This window comes from Mus caroli, chromosome 15 (assembly GCF_900094665.2).
Source record: "Mus caroli chromosome 15, CAROLI_EIJ_v1.1, whole genome shotgun sequence".
NCBI lineage: Eukaryota > Metazoa > Chordata > Mammalia > Rodentia > Muridae > Mus > Mus caroli.
Window position 1 is genome coordinate 25,980,595 of NC_034584.1, and position 23,401 is coordinate 26,003,995.

At 40.8% G+C, this 23,401-nt stretch overlaps 1 protein-coding gene across 7 annotated transcripts in view; it reads left to right on the forward strand.

Moving 5' to 3' along the window:
• Positions 1-23,401, forward strand: part of Ctnnd2 (catenin delta 2) — a 793,031-nt gene that overhangs the window by 574,818 nt on the left and 194,812 nt on the right. For all 7 annotated transcript variants that reach the window (XM_021182850.2, XM_021182851.2, XM_029469855.1 and 4 more), the window contains one exon: positions 19,091-19,304. In XM_021182850.2, coding sequence (XP_021038509.1) covers positions 19,091-19,304 — 214 coding nt within the window. The remainder of the gene's footprint in view (positions 1-19,090; positions 19,305-23,401) is intronic.

Here is a 23,401-nt window from a genome sequence, read left to right on the forward strand (position 1 = left end):
AGAGAAGAGAAGAGAAGAGAAGAGAAGAGAAGAGAAGAGAAGAGAAGAGAAGAGAAGAGAAGAGAAGAGAAGAGAAGAGAAGAGAAGAGAAGAGGAGTCGTATAAGCCAGTATTCACAATGACCATGAACCACTTGACAGGCAAGACCCAACAATCTTGAGACAAAAATAGCACACACGTCCTGGAAGATTCTGGCAATGTCTCTGCTCACAGAGGAAGCAGCAGAGCTGGTCCCATGGCTCACAACACTTCTCAACACAAATGACTTGTTAGACTAGAACAGTCAGCCATCCAAGTCAACTTTATAGATTATTAACATCTGAATAGAGTAGAGCTCCTGAGATTCTGACAGTATCTGAGCCAATGAAGTTCACGCCAATGAAGACACTCAATAGATATCAAAGGTTTACAGGGCGATTATCAATCTGGAAACCTGCTTTTCTTCTTTCTTAAAAAAAAAAATCTATGACTGAGAAAAAGCCAATCTCAATTTTCTTTTTATCTAAGAAACTTACAGTCTGTTTTAAAGGTTTTCATAGAAGATGTGTTAAGTATCCTACTTCCAGTCAAAAAGTCCTGTGACCTGGACCTGGGCTTACGATATCCTCCAAGATGTGGATTTGATGCTGTCATGATTACAGGAGAGGAGGGTGACTGAACATAAAGAGTATGATTTGGGTGATGCATTGAGCTGGGTAGACAAGTGCTCAGGGCCACAGAAGCTGACAGGGAAAACTCTGAGAACCACAGTCACTTCACAACTCATCAGATGTGTTTCCTGGATGCTCTCCTGCAGTGAGTAGTAGGAAAGAGTCATGGATTGAAGTGAGATTATGACATATGCTAGGGATTTAAGATCTATTAGAAATGTGAAGTAAAGGAGACAGGAGAAAGGACCAAAAGAGTCATGAGGGAGAAAGAGAACAAAACGCAGAAGAGTGGAGGAGGGAAGGAGGAAAGTTATTTTTTAAAGATGATTCCAAACCACAAAAGTGTCTCAAGATCTTCACAGCTAAACATTACCAGGCACACTCCTGGATGCTCAAGATCTATCCTCCATTACTCAAACAGCAGCAGATATCCAAGGAGCTTGAAAGACATGGAAAATGTCAGTAGGGTCCACAGAATGACAGCCTTGAAGTTTGGACATATGACCCCTATCCCTACTCCCCTGAGCCATGAAGCCTGTGAGAGGTGATTAGAGGCTTGTTGTGAACTGGTGGAGATGCTACATTTCGGGTCTGAAATTCCTACCAGATTCTGGAATATACCAAGAAACATCAACATATAAAAGACCTGCTGCCCACCCAACTTGCTGATTAAATGCAGAGATTTATTTAGCAATTCCCTAAATCTGACTGGACCACTAAATACATAGATGAGTAGCCTGAACATCCAGCTTGCCCTGGATTCTTTCTAATGATCTGTCCTCTTTACTGCCCAAAGCATAGCACCATCCTATAATCGTCTACCACAACAACAATAAGACTTACAAGCGAGAGCACAGAGAAAATGTAACTATTTTAAGAGCCACCTCCTTCTCTCCATCTGACAATCAAATCACCAACATCTTCTATGTCCAGGCTGTTTTCTTCTGCATGAACTGTCTGCAAAGATGTCATAAGTGATGCAGAGTCACCCATCCACTGTGCAGTCTTCTTGGGAAGACTTTCTGTCTTTCCACGTTGAGATGACTTGAAAACAATCACCAGCTCTTGGCGTTGGTCAATGACATGACCATAAATCAAGCAAGGAACAACTTGACCTTCATACTTCTTCACGTAGAGCAGATAATCATTTGTCTCCATTCTCCCAGACCTAAGTTCAGCCATACCACTTGCAAATTAGTTCCTCTCGCTTCCCAAAGCACCCCAGTGGTTGGAGCACTGGAAGATGATGTATAGGTCACTACTATGGAGACAGGAGTTTGGGTGTCAGAACAAGGGGGCACAGCAGTCTCCTGATGTCCACAGTTGTGCAGATAAAATAGCTGCTTTTTTTTTTAACCTACAGAGGCACAAGTGCTGCTCATGAGAGCATAAACTGGGACTTAACCACAGCCTGGAGTATTATATTCCTGCTGCTGCTATAACAAATTACCACAAATCCAGCTGCTTCATATTAAATAAAGTTGTCATCGTAAAGGTCTGGAGGACAGAAGTCCAAAATTGGCCTCTTTAAGCTGAAACCTACTGCTTAATAAGCAAGTTTTCTGTTCCTTTTCACAGGAATTGCTGTGTAGAGGTTATTTGTTGCTGCTGCTGCTTCTTTTTCTCTTCCTCCTCCTCCCTTTCTTCTTTTAATCTGACTTCCACTAGTTTCCATTGATCCATAGCACCTTCACTCTTTGAGTCCTGCAATCTCTAGTTGAATCTTCCTTACACTGTTATCTCCCTGTTTCAAAATATTTTAGCTTACTCTATCACTGTTATGGTTTGTATATGCTCTACCCAGGAAATCACACTATTAGAAGGTATATCGCTTTTGGAGTAGCTGTCTCACAGTGGGCATGGACTTTAAGACGCTCAGCCTTGCTGCCTGGAAGTCAGTCTTCCACTAGCAGTCTTCAGATAAAGATGCAGAACTCTCAGCTCCTCCTGTACCATGTCTGCCTGGGTGCTGCCATGTTCCTGCCTTGATGATAATGGACTGAACCTCTGAACCTGTAAGCCGGCCCCAATTAAAGGTTGTCCTTATAAGAGTTGCCTTGGTCATGGTGTCTGTTCACAGCAGTAAAACCCTAATTAAGACAATTACATTGAAAGTAACTTTGAGATTCCATCAAGCCAATCAAATTAATATAGTATAAGTCTTTATTTTGAGGCCAGCTGATCAGCCACCTCATTCCATTAGTAACATCAACTCTCCATTGTCAAGTACCATATTTACAGTCACAAGAAATTAGACCTTATGGTACCACGAATAGGAGCCATTGTGCAGCTTCTTAGAGCAAAGAATTGTTTCTCCTAGGATGAGCCCGGGGAGAAGAATCTCCTGTGGCCTTGTTTTGTGGCGTTGCCTTTTCTCAGATAATGATCAAGACTCCCTGAGTAGGGTACGGGCATCAGTCTTTTCCTCCGTGGTGACTATGTGTGGTCTCTAGCATTAATTGCATTGATCATGTACCTCAACACTCATTATGAAAAGCTCCCTTTCAAAGACTTGACTTAATGATCAGTTTCCTTGATCTTCACATTTGAGCTTGCCATGCCCCACCCCCGTAAGGAAGTCTGTAGTAACAAACCCCATGCTGATTTTAATATCTCCAAGAAAAAAATAGAACTGATGTTTTCTTATCCCTGCCAGATTCTCTGGCTCTAGATAGATTTTTTTTTTCTGCAACGAGCATCCTAAGAAATGAATCAATAGATGATAATTTGTTTTGCAATTCAAATTTCTCTGTTTTAATATTTTTAATTCTGTCTCTGACTCAGAAGAGTGACAGTGGAATGTGAAGACTGTTCATTATGAATAATCTCCCTTGTTGTTCTGACTTTTATCTGTCTCTCTACCTCAGAACCCAGGCACACCTCATAGAAATCAGAATTCAAGTATAGATCTGAGTGGTACCGATTTCACATGATTTCATATATTTTTACATTATGGCAAACAAGACATCTGCATATCTATAATTAGATAACATATTCAGGATCAGCCTCTATAAACAAGATGCAGGTGCACGTCGTACATAAGCTCAGTGGTGGCATTTACTTGTGGGGAAATTACTGTTGCTTCATAAATGAAAAAGTTTTGAGAAAAAGGCTTGCTACATATGTAAAATGCTTGCCTGAGCTCTGGCTACATTTTTGGGGTTGTATAATATTCTATAACTCTGAAATAGCTTTATGGGCACTAAAGTCTTTGTAAGATACTGCTTTACTCGGTATATGTGTTCCAAAAGGGGAGACTGGACAAAGAGATGATCATAAAGTTTCCAAGTTGGTGGTTAAAGCATCATTCTTCAAATAAGCATGGAATGTTTGCTCCATGCCAGATGGTCCTCTGGACCCTGAAGAATTGTGTTTATGATTTCAGGGAGTATCTGTCCTCATGATGCTTATATCCCCTAGACTTGAGTTGGAAGCAGAAGTTCAGCGATGCACATAGAAAATGTAATCAGGAAATAAGTCAGGAACATAATGAGGCCTAGAGAAGGGGACCAAAGTCCAGGGAAGGAGTTCCAGCTCTCGGTAGTTTCTCCATACTTATGATGGAGAGAGAGCCGATCTTCAGCCCTTGCCTGCATGTGCAACAGTGTCCAGAACCCAGAGCAACAAAAGCCATATGTAGTCAAAAAGAGATGACGACAGGGAGAAGGCAGAGTAGAGTGGGCAGATCCAGGTCATGGGTTGATGTTCTTCTGAACTGGGATGTGGAGGATTCTTAGCAGTGATGGACATGTGTGATTATGTGTGTTTAAGTAAAACAGCTGTAATGACCGTGTATCCATAATTTATAACAAAAACATTGTGTGCCACCATTCTGCTTCGTGACATATCCTCAAGGTCCATCAGCCAGTTAAAAACCCAGTGTGAACGACTGCCTGCCTTGGAGCTTGGAGGGAAACCATTCAGCAGCACGTAGATCTCACTGGACAGTTCCTTGATGAATTAAAAACAGAAAGCAGGTCACTTGTCTAGGCTGTGCTCCTTTAAACACATAAACCAGAAAATCATTAAAGAAAGAACCTTGATAGCTTAAGCACACGATTTTGAACGTTAATGATTTTGAGTTCTTGATAAACTCATGATTTAAGAGGTGAGGTTTGAAGGCAGAGTGAATTCAGAGCATTTAGTTACTTATAATGTTGGTTGCAGACCTTTAATCTGGTCACCTCCAGTGAATGTCTTTGAACTGGAGTTATCAATGGAAAGAGATAATTGTTTCTCAGCCTTGGTGACTGCTCTCTCTGTTGCGAAGCTGCACCCTTCTGGCACCTTGCAAGTGATGAGTTAAAAGAACAAAGAATATCAATGTTACACATTTTTAATTGAAGCAAAATAGATGAGTCACTCTCATTATGGTGAGGAAGCAAAGGCCTTTCCTATTTTGTCTTTTAAAATTATATATACATATATCTGTATACATATGATTAATATAAATACATATATGTATATGTACAATTTATATAATTCTATTTATTATATAATTATAAATATGTATGAAACTTATGTTTCTATTGGTGTGATACAATTCTACGGTGAAGGCAACTTAGAGGAGAAAGAATTTATTTGGTCATACGGTTCCGGACAGATCAGTCCACCATGGTGGGAACCATGGCAGCAGGTGGCAGTCACAGCAGCAGGAAAAATGAGAGTCCACATCTTGAACCTCTATCAGGAAGCGAAGCGTGAACTGGAATATCTCATGATTTTTAAAACACCAGAGTCTGCCTCCCAGTGACATTCTTCCTCCAGCAACACCACACCCTCTAAACACACCCAAACAGGGCCACCAACTGGGGATCAATTATCCAAACATCTGAGCCTATGTGGGGCACCCTTACTCAATCCACTGTAACACATACATACATACATACACACATTCATATATATGTATACATATGCATATTTACATATATACACATGTATATTAGTATTACTGACTTTAAAGTGATCAGGCAAATTGCAGAACTCTTTTACATATTCCCCAGAACGAAACTTCCTTCACCTCTTTAAGTAATAAATAAAAGAGCCAATGTGCTTGATGGGGTTTCTTAGTACTTTTTTTCTTTTTAATTTCAAAGGTCATGGGTGCATCAAAAAATGTGTCAAAATCTTAGTGTGACGTGAATGCTCTACTTGGGCCGACGGACACGGTGATAGGTGGATAACACCTGTTCACCAGCACCACTGAGGACGCCTGCTTAGACCTGGTGCTGATGAGGGTGTTCTAAATCACAGAGTAACAGGAAAAGTAAGAGAAACAGGAAAAGTAAGGCTGGCATCTGGTCCATTGATTCTGAGCATAGCTGTTCACAGCAGGATGAGTCTGGTGCAGCCCCAGGAAGCCCTGCAGGGGTGGTGGCAGTATTTTTCCTGTTGCTCACCCTTTGGGATTCCCTGCAGACTGTCCCTCCAGATCCAGTGGAGGAGCTCAGAGAAGAATCACCAATAGGCTCTACCTTTACCTTCTGTGCTCTGGAAACAGGACTATCGAATTAAAAATAGCAATAATAGTTTACACACTTGAGATGTGTGGGAAGCCCTACACTTGTGTTAATATTTATAAAAATCACAGATGTGAAGGATGGGGAAATAGACTCTAAGCCATGTATCTACACATTGTAAAATAAATTCACTGGAGTCACTGGCATGCCTTCCCAGATGAGTTGTCATCCCTGATGCTACGACCTCCTCTGCTGTTCCACACCCTCCGCTCAGGAGCCTGAGGCTGCTCCTCTCATGCTGCACCTTCAACATTTCCATGTTTGTGTGGATGCCAGCATCTCCCTACTGTTTCCGGTACCCTCGCTGTCTAGCTCTAGGAAATGTTCTGTTTAGCCTGATGCCATTCATGAGCCCAACTGTCTCTTTTCCACCCCTGAAGTCACTCAGTGGGCACACAGACAGCAAGGCACTGGGGCTGCTGGCCAAAGGTGCTTGCTGTAACCCGGCGACTTCATTTGGTTCTCTGCTTTTCTTTTACAATACCTATGAACCCTGAATCCTATTCCACGAAGAATGCAAAGTATCCCCAACCACATATCAACTTTCAAATTGGAAGATCAAAAGAACATACTAACACTAATGCCAGACCCTTTCCCCAAGCCTACCACACGGGTACACCACACAAATGTTTGGCTCTCTGGACCCAAGTGGCTCCGTGGGTAAAGGCTGTTTCTGTCAAGTCTGAAGGCCCAAGTTCAAACTCCCAGAACTGACATGGCACTGGGGGACAGTTGACTCCTGCAGGGTTATCCTCTAATTTTCATAATATACACTAACACGTGTGCATCCACATGCAAACACATACTCCCATGAACACAAAGAATAAATGTAAAAGGAATAAAATCTGGACCTGCTATACTGTAAGCATGTTAGAGTTTAGTGTCACATGGTTGGCCTCTCTGAAAGCCTTTCGGTGGCCTCTACAGTACAGTTTCTACGTTCCCGGTGGGATCCACCAGTCCTAGACAAATATATAATAAATATTCTTTCTCACCATAATTTAATCCCCTGAATATTAGTATGACAAAAAAGAATAGGTTTTTTGGAACATATAGGATGCTTCATAACTGCACACAGGAAGAGAAAATAAATAAGTGTGTAACACGAAGACCTTTTCAATCTTGTAATTCATATAATAAAGCCTATTTTGGGTGCAATACAATTTCAGGAGGTTTAGTGAAAATCTTACTCGAAGCAGCACTTTTTTAAAAAGATATGTAATTTTAAAATAAAATGACCGTGAAGGGAATTTTTGCTAGGCATCCACCATTGCTCTTTGAGTGGGACGTGTTTCCTTTTCTTTAGTATTTATCATCAGTTAAAACTTCGGGCTATCTGAGACACAAAATGATGTCTCTATCACCTTTTGTGAGAGATGCCATTTTTCCATTTTGCACAGACAAGGGAATAGTAATTTTTTTAAATGCATGCTTTTGTGTCAACGCAATGAAATCTAAATGAGGGGCTGTGTCTCTCATAAGTGCTTTGCAAGCTGTCAATCAACCAGAAAGCATGGCTGTGATGATTATCAACAGCATGCCTGTTTATGAAAAATGAAAAAAGCCAAAGATCACAGTTAGCCGTGATTCCCTCCTTTAACTCAGATATCATACTCACAACCATATGTACCAAGCAGGTCTGGAATCCGACACTGCACTTCCTGTCAGTCATAGGGAAGCTGCTGGGTTGTTCTCACTGAGGTGGTCCTAGGGTCTTTGCCTGGTACCTCTTCTGTTCTCATTCATATTCACTAGTTGGTGAGGTAATATTTTAGAGCAACTCTGTCCTTCCTTGCTTAGAGTAAAGCCAGCACCCAGATCACCAAAGCCCCCAGACCCAGCCCTGCAGCTTGATACCACCTCATAGTACAGACACCTTTCTCTGTCTTTCCCTCCTGCAGTCCCAGGGCTCTGGCCTCCATGCTTATCCCAGTGACCCTCATTGCTTTCCCTCTCCCACTGCTTGTACAACCCTGAAGCAGTCTGCTGACCACACCCTCCCTTCTGGTTCTATTAGCTTGGGTTATTACCTCCCAGGTATTGGAACTGTCCATGCAAAATGATGTCTAGCTGATGGCCAGATTCCAGATAAAGCTGCCCCCAGTCCCACTATTCATTTGTCACATTTGCATCTTTTATGGCTTCTTAGGCTCTAAGCCCTGGCTAGCTAGGCATATTGCCTCCTCAAAAGGAAAATCTTAACCATCTAACCTTCCCCTAAACGCCAGAAAGAAAGATGGATCAAATAAACAGTGGCCTGACACTTACAAAACCCAGAAGGCTTGGGGAGAATATCTGCGGGCTTCCTATATTCTGACCTGGTTTAGTAGTTGTCAGATAAGCTGTATCTCTACCTTCCTATATTCTGACATGGTTTAGTAAGTTTCGGGTTGTTAGGTTGTATCTCTACCTTTTGGAGTTTGGATCTTCAAAAACCACACTCGTGCATGCTCAGAACTCTGTTCCATGCTAAACCACAGGCGAATTTCAGTGTCCTATACAGAAACATGTGAAAGTATGTGTATTTCCTATGAAGAAATGCACAACTGTTTGTAATTGCTAATTTGAAGGGATAAATGTTTAGACTCAGAGGAGATGCCTCATGTGTTTCCTTAAGATCAGAATTTGAAGAGGATTGTAAACGTGGACATGCGCACAGCATTGCCCACGCTGCTGCCAAGAGACAGGGAAGGAAGGTGAAGGAGAGAAAAGGGATCAGGGCCATGAGTCAGATGAGGGTGCCTCCTCAGCTCAGCATGCAGTTTATGTTGCAGTCTTACTCACACTTCTAAGATCAGTGCTCCTAAGATCCCCAAACACTGGGGCAGTTCCTTGTATCTGCAAACAAGTGTGGTTGAGGGGGCCAGATAAGTTATTTATATTGTTACTTGTGGCATTTGGAGGATTCCCTGTTTATCTTTGAAATCATTTTTATGTTCATGCCAATTAATTTTATTTTCTTCGGTATATTTAGCTCTTGGTACCCATGGCACATGACCACCTCCTGTATGAGCCGTCTGTCATGCAATTCAATCCTCCCGTATTGGGTGTAACTATCGCTTTTGATCGCACAGCAGATTCTAAGTGCAGCCAGCTTTCTTCCTCAACCATCCCTCAACCATTTTGATTTTGTCATCTGTACCCTAATGTTTTATTTATGGAAATGTGATACAGTATTTATCCATGAGATAAAATAATCCTTTTCCTTCCTCCTTATTGAAATGGGCTTTATTTTATGATGTGTGGAGACTACAGATCAAAGTTACACTATGTTCCAAAAAAAAAATAAAAAAAAATAAAAACTTTGATCTAAATGTTAAAACTGTACATAGATTTTGGCAAACGTTGACTTTTCAATATCTAGCCTTTCCATGCCTCATCTGAGTATTTGCTTGGGTTATTTAGCAAAGCTCTCTAATTCCATCCATGTGGTTATTCGGAGACTCATCCTCACCAGTAAGGGGATGATGAATAGTTAAAACTGATGTCGTTTTGTATAAAGTAGATTGGGGGAGTGAAAAGGACCTTTAAGTAGTGAATGGTATAGAGTGGCTCTTGTTCACTGAAGTACAGTATAAATTATTGTGACCTCTCAGACCATATCAACTGAACATGCAAAGTCGCTAACCCACTCACCCCAAGCATTTGTGAAAACGTCTTCTCTATGCATTTGTTGCTTGTATACCAAAAACAGGCAGCAAAAAAGGTCTGTCTTCACGAGAGTACAAAAAGAACCTGCAGTATATACACATTACAGGACCACATTCCTGGTATTAAATGCAAATGGAGAGGTCACTTGGTTTGGAGATAAATACCACTTACATCTTTGCTCAAATAAATACCACCAACATAATTTGTGATAAATGCAAGTAAGTTCACCACAGTACCACCCCAAAGACCCTTTGTGGATATGTGAGCATTAGAAGCTTAAACCAAATGCATACCTTGATACCTCTACCTATTTCAGGACCACATCTTAACTGTTTAAAATATGAGGATCTTTTGGGGTTCCTGCTCATCTTTTCTTTTCTTGCTCTCCATTCTTGGTCTGTTGCCATGCTGTTCTGCCGGCTGGTGATTTAGACTGTGTTCATCTGTCCATAGTCCTGTAATTTCCCTATGATGTTTACTGTCAGTGTGTCCGAAACAGCTTTGAAACATGAATTGACTTTGGATTGGAAGAGCTTTACAATTTTATCCTCATGTGAGCAAAGGAATGTCTAACAGCCATGAAAGGTTGCAGGAGTGTGGTCTTCCAGACACATTGACTCACAGGTACTCTCTGTACCTCAGCGATAGATATGTTCAAGGTTCCTGACACACAGCCCTCAATCTTGGTTTACTTCTACAGATGTCTACATCTTTCTTTATTAAAACTCTGGTTCTTATTACTACACATAAATATATAATAACTGTTGAGACAGACACAGTTAGATACGGAAAGTATCCCGTTTTCAACCTTATTAAGCTTATATCTGGCTGGATTCTCTAAGTAATTCCTAGGGCATTTTCAGTTGATTGTGATAATTGTCAATCTGTTTTCCAGTAGAGTTATCTCCCTACTTCTCTTTCTTCAGTCCATTACATCCATACCACAACGCTAGGATAAGCTTTGTCACCAAGCATTTTCACTGTTTCTCATTTGAAGTGAGGATAATTCCTGTGCTGTGTAAATACTTAGTAGTGATGTTTGCTATGTCAAATTCAAAGTTTAAAGGCTCTGCTCACTGAGCCCTAAAGCAAGTGCTCTCAAAGGCAAACTTAAGCTCCAGACTGATGCTCGTATAAAGCAGCTCTAGGACCATCCCAGTCCCAAAAGTGTGTGTCCTTCCTAGTAGGGCAACACCAGCAGCTCTCGGACCCTGGATAATTTGGAGGCAGGAGTCTTCTGGAAGAAAAGGGGAGATAATCGAGGAAGACTTAAACCCATATTAAGCATAAGTGCAATAAGGTCACATCTCTCCTTGAAGTGAGCTGCCAAGGACAAAGCCCTCTTATCATGTTCTGCACATACAGAAGAGAACAGGGAGTATATGACTCTAAGTATTAGATGACAGATTGTACAGAGTTATATAATAGCCCATCTGTCAGTCACTAAAAACTCGCCCTGTTGTCCCTGCTGGGGATCCCTCTTTCCTTCTACTGTGTCCTGAAAAGAACACACACACACTATACACATACTACTATGCATTCTCTCCAGTTTACTGTTTGACCCTCAAAGAACCTAGATATCCTATCATGAGATACCCTGAAACCTCCTCAGATAACATTTGGGAAAAGAACTTGGGGATTCACCTAATATATTTTCTTGTATTTTTTTAAAAGGAGGTCCTTCCTTGAGTGCTTTAAAGAATAAGTAAAGCTGAGTCCATCTTTAGGGTTCAGTAGTAATGGTCACTGGGGGCTTCATGGAGGACCTGAGATCACAGCCCCCAGGAAGATGCCTTGAGTTACACTTGACCCCTGGGCTTGGTTCACTGGCAGGCAGCCAACTGCTCCTGTGCTCACACCTGCTCACACCTGACCTTACCGTAGCCTTCCCACACAGTGCGGCTGACCAGAAACCTTCACTGTGGTCACTGTTAGCAAATGGAAGGCAACATCCCACAGTGGATGGGGAAAGGATTTCTTTGTTGCGAGTATTTTTTGTGCCTTTTAAGTGTCTGCTATAAATGTATCACCATGTGGAAGTCAGTGATTCATGTTCTGTCCCAAATACAGGGTTTCCCCCCTCTTCTTTATCTCCATAAACGATGGGACCCTGAGATGATGTGAACTTGAAAGTTAGCACTGCAATAAAACGGTCATTGCAGAGGTTCCCATGACAAATGGTTTTCTTTACTCAGCTACAGTCAGAAACCTTTACTAATATTTATTGGAATAGCAGCCACTTCCTTTAAGTGAAAGGTACTTTTAAAAGATTAAAAATGTCACCACCTCTTTTCCAAGGTATTCTTTCTGTCACATGTCCCCAAAGCAGCCTCTCTGGTGGTCTTATCTGATGCCAGTGCCAGCTGACAAAGGACACCCTGATGATGTTAGAGTATGTGTTGAAACCTGTACAGGGTGACAAGGTCTCTGTGAATTATGGGGACTTTCGAGTGGATGCTTTTGTGAAAAGAAATAACAAATAGTAATGCATCTGTAGAATTGGTTTGTACTCTAGCACACCCCTGGGCTGTCTCATTTGCCTTACGCACGATTCTCTGAGTAGGTAGGGCAGAAGTACACATGGCAAAAATCAAACAAATTGTACCAAATGCAGGGTAGAGATTAAACTTGAAGCACTGTGCACCCACCATTAAGGCAGGTGAGCAGCGCCTGGGGAAGTCTCTAAGACCCCGCTGCACTATCTACATTATCATTGTGGGCATCAGTTGCTATGGTTTTGTTTTCTCATCTACTTATTAGAAGTTACTTTGCTAATGAAATGAAAAGTGTTTATCTCCTTCTCCTATTATTTTATTTAACAGAAAACACCCTGAGAATGAGTCTGAGTACTTTTTGAGTAATCTCAGCTCTTGTGAGGAAATGCTTTTCTTAACTATACAGAGATTCCAGGGTTGCTCAAAATTACTTAAATGCCTTTAAGAAAATGTATTGTTATCATAACAAGAAAAGTGAGTATTACAGTACCCTGTAAAACATATATCAACTCCTTTTTATGGTAGAAATATAGCTAGTAAAACAATGTAACTGGACAGTATTTGTATATGTATAATTATTTCTTAAATGACCAATAGAATCAATACAATAAAGCCCCTATTGATCTCATTAATTACATATCAGATGTGATTTTGAATGTATTAGATGATATTTTTAACTTGCACTAAAACCACTTTATAAAGATATAGCTAGAAACTGTATTCCTTTCACTGACTACTAAATGTTACATTTTTCTATTAATAAATTAATTTACATATTGACCCCGTAATAAGTTTCATAAGAAGAACCTTTAACAAGTTGGTTTGCAGTTATAGTACCTTGAACGATAGTCTCTTTGTAAGTATTTTATTTCCTTAAGAGTTTTGTGATTTATGTATTCTAATGGTATTGCCTGTTTCCCAACGACACCTTACCCACACCTACCTCTACCTATCTCACTTTACATCTTTGAATTTCAAAAATAGTAATTAAAAAAATCATCAAGTCTAATTTGTCTTGTTCCTCGTACTCTTAGGAATAGGGCCATCCCATAGACCATGGCAGTCTGATCTAGCAGGGTCATGTCTTTAAATCTACCTGACTCTCTTCCTACTACCTATCAACTGAAAATAGATCCTCATCTAGAGGTGATACTTCATGCCCACTCAACCTGCTCCATGCCAGAATCTTGCCTGGCTAGAGCTTGCTCAGGTCTTGGCATGCTGTCATAGTAACATATTACTATATCCATAAATTAGTGCCATCTCTCAACCCTGGTCACAGAAGCTTCTACTTGCAGTAGATAGTCATTAACACACAGACTTAAAACTGGTCAGTGTGAAGAAAATAAGAAGCCCAGGCTGTGGAAATATACACCTTTAATCCCAGCACTCAGGAGGCAGAGGGTGGGAGATCTCAGAGTCCTAGGTCTACAGAGAGAGTTCCAGGACAGCCAGGGTAACATAGAGAAACCCTGTCTTGAGACACAAAAACAAAGGATACAGGGGTGAGGGCAATGAGAGGAGCCTACAGAGGGCTTTGTCCAAATGGTACATCTGTGTCACACCATACCCAATTCTCCTGGGTATCCGGGAACATCATGGAAAAGCAAGTGAAAAAACTATCAGAGCCGAGATGGTGGATGGCTTGAAGAAAACAATGTTGCCTGGGCAGAGAATAATTACTGAGTACTTTGTTGAACACGTTTTATATCTCATTTGATCCTGAAACCAGCTCTGTGAAGCGTTGCTGTGATGTCATGTTTATGGACAAGCACATTTCTAGAAAGGTATTAAGGAAGCGCAGTTTAGATGCTGGGATAGCATAATCCTCACCCTGTGCTCCATCTCTGGTACATGATTTAAAAACAAATATAACTCATTTTGACTTACCTGTTAGGAAAAGAAAGCAAACAGTTTCACGTAGCTTCGGGGAGAGACAGAGCAAATGGAATCTCTCAAATTCTTCAAAACGCATTCCAGCATGTAACTACAGCAAATTCTGGTCTTTTTGTAGTGTGCCTTCTTATCACTCACAGGTAAGCACATGACCTATGTTAATTCAGATTCTCTGGAGACATCTGTTGCTTCACTGATTTAATCCCATAAGCTCCACATTCAGGAGCATAAAGATCTTGAGTTCAAGACCAGCCTGGGTTACTTAAAAGTTAAAGGGGAAAAAAAGAACAAAGTATATCCTGTCTGTCAATAACCCAACAGGACATTTCAGGACAATAGGGCATAGTTTTGCTTTCATTGGCTAATTTATGCTTTATGGCCATCTGCCTCTACCCTTTTAATTCTTCATGGACCAGATTCCAACTAAGCAGAGAAATAGATATGAGATATTGACATAGAAACCACTGACCAAACATATCATATATCAAAGATCTATGTGATAAGTGAATTAAGGCTGCCTATCTGGCTGAGGAATAAAAACCCTTTGAAATCATTTTCTGATTCTATCAGGTTCAGAGATGTAGTCTATTCAAATGAATCTATGATTATCCCATCTGTATGTCAATATTGATTTGATTCAGCCATTTGCATTGCTGCAAATAAATCTGACTTATGCAGGAAATCTTAAAAGAACGGAAATACAATGTCATTCCACTGCACACTTATAGAGTGGTGAGAATCTAAGCCCTGAGAACTTTAAATGCTCTGTAGTCATGGAGCGACAGGAAGCTGTGCACACTGGGACAGCTGCTTGGCAGGGCTCTTTGGCTGCATTTACAAAACTGCTTATTTTCATAAGATTCAACAATCACTCTCTTGGATTTACCCAGAGGAATTCAAAAGTTGAGTACATACAAAATTGAGCATATGTTTAGATGGCTTTATACATAATTTCCAAAAACTTGGAGGTAACCAATATAATAAGCTCCTGTCTAATAGAAAAGCAGATAAATTCACTGTACTATATCCAGAATTGTGAATGTACTTCAATGCTTAAAAATGTATGGAGGCAGCAGAAGGCAGAGAGAAGCCTGAAACGCATACCAACTGCTACAAAAATATCCATCTTGGACATGCCATATACCATCCTTTAATCCATAATAAATATCTATTCACAAATAATGTGATAGATATTTTCCAAATTAATTATATTTTATTGTCATCATATATAAAACATTACATATCTGCTAACATACCGTTGTAATAATCTGACACCTGGTCTTTGAAGATTTGGCTTTTAAAGATTCACGCAGAGAGAGTTGGGGAGATACCTCAGTCAGTAAAGTGTTTGCTATGCAAGCATGAGAACTTGAGTTCGGATTCTAGCACCCACATAAAAAGCTGGGTATAGATATCTCCATATATAATCACAACCCTGGGAGGGTGTGGCAGAACCTAGGCTTGCTGGCCAGTCAGTCTAGCTGAATCCATGAAATCCATATTCAGTTAGAGAGCATGTCTCAAAACATATTGTAGAGAGTGGGAATTGTGATTGAGTAAGACACCCAACCTCACCCTCTGGCCTGAGCACCACACCTTCATATGTGTGTAACACATGTGCACATCCAGAGTTTTAAACAGAATTGATTATAGAAGTAGAAGGAGAGGTTAACCCTCCTGCAATGACAGTGTGCAGATGAAAACCTCACTCCAGTCTGATGGAGGCTAGGTGACCAGTGAGGAATGATCAATGGAATCTGGACTGCCAATTACTCTGTAGGGTAGAAAATACATACATACATACATACATACATACATACATACATACATACATAGAGTTTTCCCGAGAGTTGTTCAGAGTAAAACTTTTATTACTGTTTAACATGGGTGTGTTTAGAGTTTTGAATGCTTTTGGATTAGGTACAAGAAGAAGGGAGAAGGTTTGTGAGTAAGCTGGGCTAGAGGAAGACAAAATGAGAGGAGATAAATGCAAGGGATGATGTGGGGAGGGAGAGGTGGAGCTACCAACCAGGACTTAGGTCCTCCTGGAAGAAGGGAGGCAAGAGAACAAAGAACACAAGCAAGGACCTGCCTTTCAACTTCAGAGATTACAAATAGGAACCCTAAGTTAGGCCAGAGACAGGTCAAATGGGGACCTGTTTCAGTTACTTTCTGTTCCAACAATAAAACATGCCACGAATAAGTGACTTATAGAATAAAAACTTTATTTTGCCCTACAGTTACACACACACACACACACACACACACACACACACACACACACACACACGAAGAGAGAGAGACAGACAGAGACAGAGAGAGAGATTGTCAGAGTCTGTAATTGCAGGGAGTCATGATAGCAGGAAGCTAGAGCCAGCACCTCTTTAGCCACGTGAAGAAAGCCCACTGAAATGTGGGACAGGGCTGTAAAGTCTCAAAGCCAGCCTGCAGCGGCACACTTCCTCTAGCAAGACTCCACCTCCTAAAGATTCCATAACCTCCCCCATACAACGTCACCAACTGGGACCAAGTCTTCAAATACATGAGTCCGTGGGGGCCGTTCTCATTCCAACAATAAGAGTCTCTCATTCTTAGAGGACACTCGGCTTCTAGAAAAGCAAAAGCTTCTCATTTAGATGTTCCGAATAAAAAGAGCAAAAGCAAAAGATCATTGTCCAGCTTGGATTTCTCTAGATAGATTAAATTAGAACATATAATCTAATAGTAAGTTTGAGTGTATGGCATTAATCTGGGTTAAACAAAAAAGACTTTCCCTCATTTTATTACTAGGGGTTTGCAGTACACTCATTGGAGTTTGTTTTCCCTTGTAGTGAGTTGAAATAATATTTTATTACTTTATTAAGTCACATAAGTGCAAAGAACACTATCACAAATTAAAGATGGTCACAGAATTAAAAATTAATTAGCTGATTGATTTACCTGCACTTTTATGATCTATGCCTGACAGGTTCACTCTATGGTTAGATTCATTTCTTCTTTCTCAATCATCATCTTCACCATGCTTTAAGAGAACTGTAAAGCACAGAACACACATGTAAATACACAGAGAAGGAAGAAAGGACATTCCGTTGACCCTTTCTGAAACCATGGAGTACACTCTGAGGTGAGGTAATAAGTGACTGGGGCTATCATACCACTGTGCTCCATTCATGTCACACACACAGCTCTCTCCAACGCTGCCAGCCCAGCCCTGGGTAACATTGTTAAAGTGGGACATTGTTTCTGGTCCCATGCCTTCCCACGGCATCCTAACCACCTGCAGGCTGTGCACATAGCTCGAGGAATAGCATTCATTCAGTGGTGCTGTGCTCTGAGAGGCTTCCCTCCCTCTTCTCTAGGGCTTTTCTCACGGGAGGTACAATACACAAGGCACAGCATCATGCTTCCCAGATTGAAGAATCTGGGTTCTATAAGCATTGTAAAGCTTGCTTTCTTCTCTTTATGTTCGCATTCTGTGGATGAGTGAAAACACTTGTTGTAGGCTCTTCATGAATCATCAGTGCTCCACCCTGCATGCGTGAAGCCTGCCCTCCTTATGTGTGTTAGCTGGTGTAGGAAATGCCACAGGAGATCGCTGCGTTCATCCTTGACTGTTCACAAAAGGACCTTTTTTTTTTTCTCCTTAACAGGGCACATTACTCAATTTTGAACAGTAGCATTTTAGCAAATCTGTAGAACCCAAATGCAACAAGTCATATATTAATTAAGCCTCGTCATTCATCCACCATTTATGTTGTGAGAATTTACTGTGAGCATGGCATTCCACTTAAGATAAAACCATGCTAGAGAAACAAATGAAGAACATAGTTACCTACGGGACCTTGGAACGCTGGGTTAGGGAATAGGTGGGCTCGGATTGCAGCTTGGAACCCTGTGGCTGAGCACCATGGAGAGAGCTCCAGGATGCAGCCATGTATCCTAGCATATCTGGGGGATGAATGCATTTTCCAGAATATGAAAATTAAATGGTGGAGGTGTCAATCCTTCAATCTCTAGTAGTACTGATGTCTAAAGAAAGGAAGAGGAAGTCCCAAAGAGTGAATCAGGTGACTTCTCCACACAACAGCGGCAGCATTCAGATGGCTTCATATAAAGGTTTGGATATTAATTAGCTGCTTTGTTCTCTTTTCAATTTAAATACCTAAGTCCCCCACACCCCATGTCAGTGGGCAGCAAAAAGTACATGTATCTGGAAACATATCACAAAGTATAGTTTCTTGCATTCATCTCTAGAAGATTATAATTTTCTTTCAACAAATAGAACACTAATGTATTTTTCGCACTTGTTAATCAAAGACATGCCACCCTTGGTCACCCATGTTGTGCCTCCCATTTCGAGTGACCTTCTTACACCCCCAGAATTCCTGAGACAAAAATCCCTCTGTCACTTACTTGAGAGTCTCATCTAGTTCCAGTATTCTGTGTGTTCTCAATATTTTCCTGCAAAGTAGAATTCTTTCAGTGTTTCCTATATCAATACTGCTGGCCTTTAACTCAGCAGTAAAATTTAGTGACGTCTCGGGAACGGTAATCATTCTAAGTCCATGAAGATGTGACAATTTTTTTTTAAAGAAATGTCTGAGGCACCGATTATGAAGTTAAAATCATCTTTCAAGATTCTATAGTTGTGCACTAAAATTTCTTATTGGTACCGTGTTCAGTTTCTTACTGGTAGCATGCTAGGATGGTTGCAGGTAATGAAATCTAAGAAGAGCACTTAGTAGTTTTCTGTTCTTTGATAAGCCTTAATTCGACTCATTCAGTTGTCTGCAGCGAGTTTTCAGAGGAAAACGGTGTTTGGGCTCAGGCAGTGGAACCTGAGTCTCCAAGGCCAAAGCAGTGTCCCTTGTTCTTTCAGATAAGGAGACAAGGAGGGATACAGCTCCTGGTGGACCTGCTGGATCACCGAATGACGGAAGTCCACCGTAGTGCCTGTGGGGCTCTGAGGAACCTGGTGTATGGGAAGGCCAATGATGATAACAAAATCGCCCTGAAAAACTGTGGTGGTATCCCAGCGCTGGTGAGACTCCTTCGCAAGACCACAGACCTGGAGATCCGGGAGCTGGTCACAGGTTAGACGTCTTACTCAATGATTGTTTTAGCTCAAGATACTTGTTTCGGTATCTAACCCATTAGCAAATGTATAAAGCAAGGATTACAAGGCAGAGCCTCTTGGTGCTGATGACATAGTCATTCCCCACTGGTATTTGCAAATGACTGAGTAAAATACCATCAAAACACACATAGGTTGATCATATTCAACCATTAGAATCCAGTTAAGTGTAGCTATCACTAAAATTCTATGATCTTAGCTCAGTCTTTGTCATTTGCTTTAGAAGCAGTTGAGTATCTTATAGAACCCACAGGCCATCATTAGAGTAACATTAAAATAGCTGGTAGAAGGACAAGCCATTCAAGCTATTGGCAATAAGCCATATGTTCTGGTTTGTAAGAACACTGGGCATATTGTACTTTTAGTGTTAATTATTGAGTAAAAAACACCCCATGCATGCTCAAAGTCCTAGGGTTATATTACTGGGTATCAAAGGATTGTTTGAAGGTTTATCTGAATGCCTTTCCACTTTCATAGAGTTTGGGGTTTTGGATTTAATAATAGTAGCTTGTAGCGCAATGATGACTTAAGGACTGAGAATGTTGAAAGCATTCAGCCTGTACCTTTCTTGGAATAATTGGGCAGAGCAACCATTAACCATTAGCTCTTACCCCTCACTTTGTAAGTGTGCAGTCTTAACTTGTTGCAGTTCTAATGATATACATGTCCCCAGTGTGGGATTCCAAATCGCTCTGAAGTCCTCTCTTCTTCATTATGCTAACTGCTGCTGTAGGTGATGTTTGGTTTCTGGTTCATTAAAGTACCCCTGTAAGCAAGTATTTGACAAATGAATTGCAAACATGACTCTCCCAAAGATCTCTTAATTATCTACTGTACCATTGCATTGACCCTCTGTCTTAAGTCCTAAATGTTCCTGTATCCCTGATGAAGTATGTGAAAAATGCACAGCTCAAACTACAGGATCAGCACAGAAGGCTGATCCTGTCCCTCCCTGTCTCAGTTCATTTCCTTGTTTCCTTCCTTCAGTGGAGTTGTTGAATCTCTTCCTTGTTCTCTGCTAAGTTTAAACTAGACTCAAATTGATTCATTCTTTTTGTTTCCCTTTTGTCCTTGTCTTCTCCTCTACCCCTTACTTGCTTGACCCTTACTTGATTACTGGCTTTATTTACTCTTCATTTTTCTATAAGCAGAGAGTTTTCCTTGTGGAAATAATTATTGGCAAGGGTTGGAGTGTTATTAAAGTAATGTTTCACACTAGAGTCAGATGGGTCAGGCAAGGTAAAGTAGTCATTATCAGGGTTTTGTGATTTCAAGGACCGTTTTGAGGTGAGTTACATAATTTAACATATTCCCTGCCATTATGGTTATGCAAGCCCTTCTTTATTTTCATGGGTCATATGTAAGGTTGTACTCAGAAGAAAAGGATTAAGTATGTGTGCTGGAAACAAGATAATTGGTGCATACAGATTACGCTACTGGATGCACAAATCCAGGGGGATGGAAGCCTTGCAGAATGTCTTCTGTAAATGCTATGCCTGTCATTTCATGCTTAGAGAAGATTTGGAACTTAGTCAACTTTGTATTGGCTCCAACACAAACCCATTATCTGAAAGCCACCTCAGTGTCATTCGTCCCATTACCCAAGAAACTGTGTGAAAGGTTGAGACGGCTGATGACTTAAGGAGGTAAAATAATCCAAGGACCCTACTGCATGGCATGTGAGCTGCTGCTGGCATTTGAGGAGGTTATAAAGGAGTTGAGAGAAGTAAAACATTCCCTAGTTGTTTTTGGAAGATTTTGGAGACCATTATTTTAAGCCCAAACAATGATAGAAATGTCTCTCCGTTAACAAAGATGAAAAGCATACATCCTTAGAAGGTCAAGAAGATTCCATTTGTGGTGAAGCTTGAGTTGCGGGAAGGATGTAGCACTTGGCATCCAGATGGAGACCTCTTCTTACTCCACTTCTCCAGAGGAGAGCCAAGCAAGCCTGTCCCCCATGGTGGCCAAAGCTTTCTTCACTTCCCTCCCTGAAAATGAACACTGCCTTTGCAAAGTCAGTGAATCAATTATGAGCAATCAAAGTTCATTGTAGATGTTCGCTGCCTTCCCAGAGGTAAGGGCTTATATTCTCACAATAGGTGGAGTTAACACTGTAGGGTGCTGTTAATGAAATGGCAGTACTTTGGCCCCAGTACCATCCTGCAGAAGAGAATCGGGAAGAGAATTGGAAAGAGACACATATGATGACAGGCTTGTGCCCTCACGGGTGCTGGGAGCACAGAGCCTTCTAAGTTTCTCCAATAGCAGAGACAAGGGCACCAGGAAGGCTGCAGGACTCAGCTGACTTCTGTTGAGTCTTCACAAGCCAACCTCCCTCTCTGCCAAAGGGAAACGTAAAGGAAGTGAGTTAGATGTATCTCAGAGGACCTTAGAGACAAATTTTCATTTTCATCACTGGTCCATGGTTATCTGCCAAGGTGGACTTCAAAGTGTTGATTCTCTTTGCTCCCAGATAGCTTGAGGAGTTCAGTATTTTAGTTCAGTAACCCAGTTTAACCTGAAGGTCACTGAAACCTCCATTTTTCCCTTCCTCTATTCTCTTTCATTCTCTTCTGAGAAACTTGTCTCTACCCAAGTCCAGTGGTCTCTGTGGTATAGTAATCCTGCTTGTGTGTGTTCAAGAACTTCTTCCCTTCTGTTCATCTCTCAAGCTCTTTAGAGTGTACAGCTGTGAGGTGTTGTGCTAAGCATGTTAGTTAGCTAATTCTCCATCTAGAATTCACTGCCAGGGTGAAGTCTTACTCTGAATGACCAGTGCATGGACATTATTGAATGCTAAATATGTAAAGACACATCCTGACAAGTTTGTCCACGTTTTATAAGCTTACTAGAGGAGCAGTGAAGAAGCCAGTGTCTATGGAGGGCAGAGGGGAATGGACGAGATGCTTGCTCCAAGGTGCCTCCACATCTCCTTTTGGGAATGAGGTCATAAATAAATAAAAATAAATTTAAATAAAGCTGTGCCTCTCAGTTCTCCAGGAAGCATGATGCAGAAACTATCAAGGACTCAGGACATGGTGTGTTATAGGGGTTCCTTTAGGTTAAGGGAATTATTTCTTTCTCATCCTTCCTTCTGCCACTGAGCTCATACATGGGAATAAAATGCATTGGAAAAGGTTAGAGGAACAGGAGAAGGGGGTTCTTTAGCTTTGTTCCATATATATATATATATATATATATATATATATATATATATATATACATTTCTATACTAGGATGTGTGAAATTGTAAGATGATTAATTTAGTGATTTTAACATGTTTTATGAAATATACTTATTAAGTCTTAAAAATCAGCCTATGTGTCTAAAAGCAGAGAAATTAGTAAAGAAAAAAGTGGTGTATATACACAATGGGATTTTATTCCTCAGGAAAGAAAATTATGTTATTCAAAGGAAATCAGGTGCAACTAGAGAGTATCATATGAAGGAAACTTCATCACGTCCAGAAAGAAAACTATCACCTTTTCTCTTATGTGTAGAGAATAGAATTTATGTACATATATAGAATTGAATATGTATATGTGGCAGAAAAATAGAAGTGAACTCTCTAGGGAACAAAAGGGACTCAGAGGACAGGGTAAGTATAGGCCAGAGCATGACATGTCAAGTTCCTTTCACACTTGCATAAAAATGTCCATATGAAATGCATTGCCATGTGCATGGTGGAAACACCAACTAAAAACAGATACCAGGGGGAGCCAAAAGGCAAACAATAGAAGGCTATAAACAATAAAAGCAATCATATTGCAGTCCTCAAATTACTTATTGAATAAATCTTGGAAAACTGTTGGAACAATAATAAAATATTAAAAATAAAGGTTTCTGCCTACAGCACACAACCATATATGTTGGAAAACAACTGCCTGCTCACGCTGCTACCTCATCCCACCATAGATTTCGCCAACGCCTAGTAGGCCTGGGAATACATAATTTTCCTCATATGCAATCATTATGATGAGGTAATGATCAGCATCGTATTTAACCCTAGTTGAAGTTATTCTCTGCTGTCCATCACTCACAATGCCTGGGACC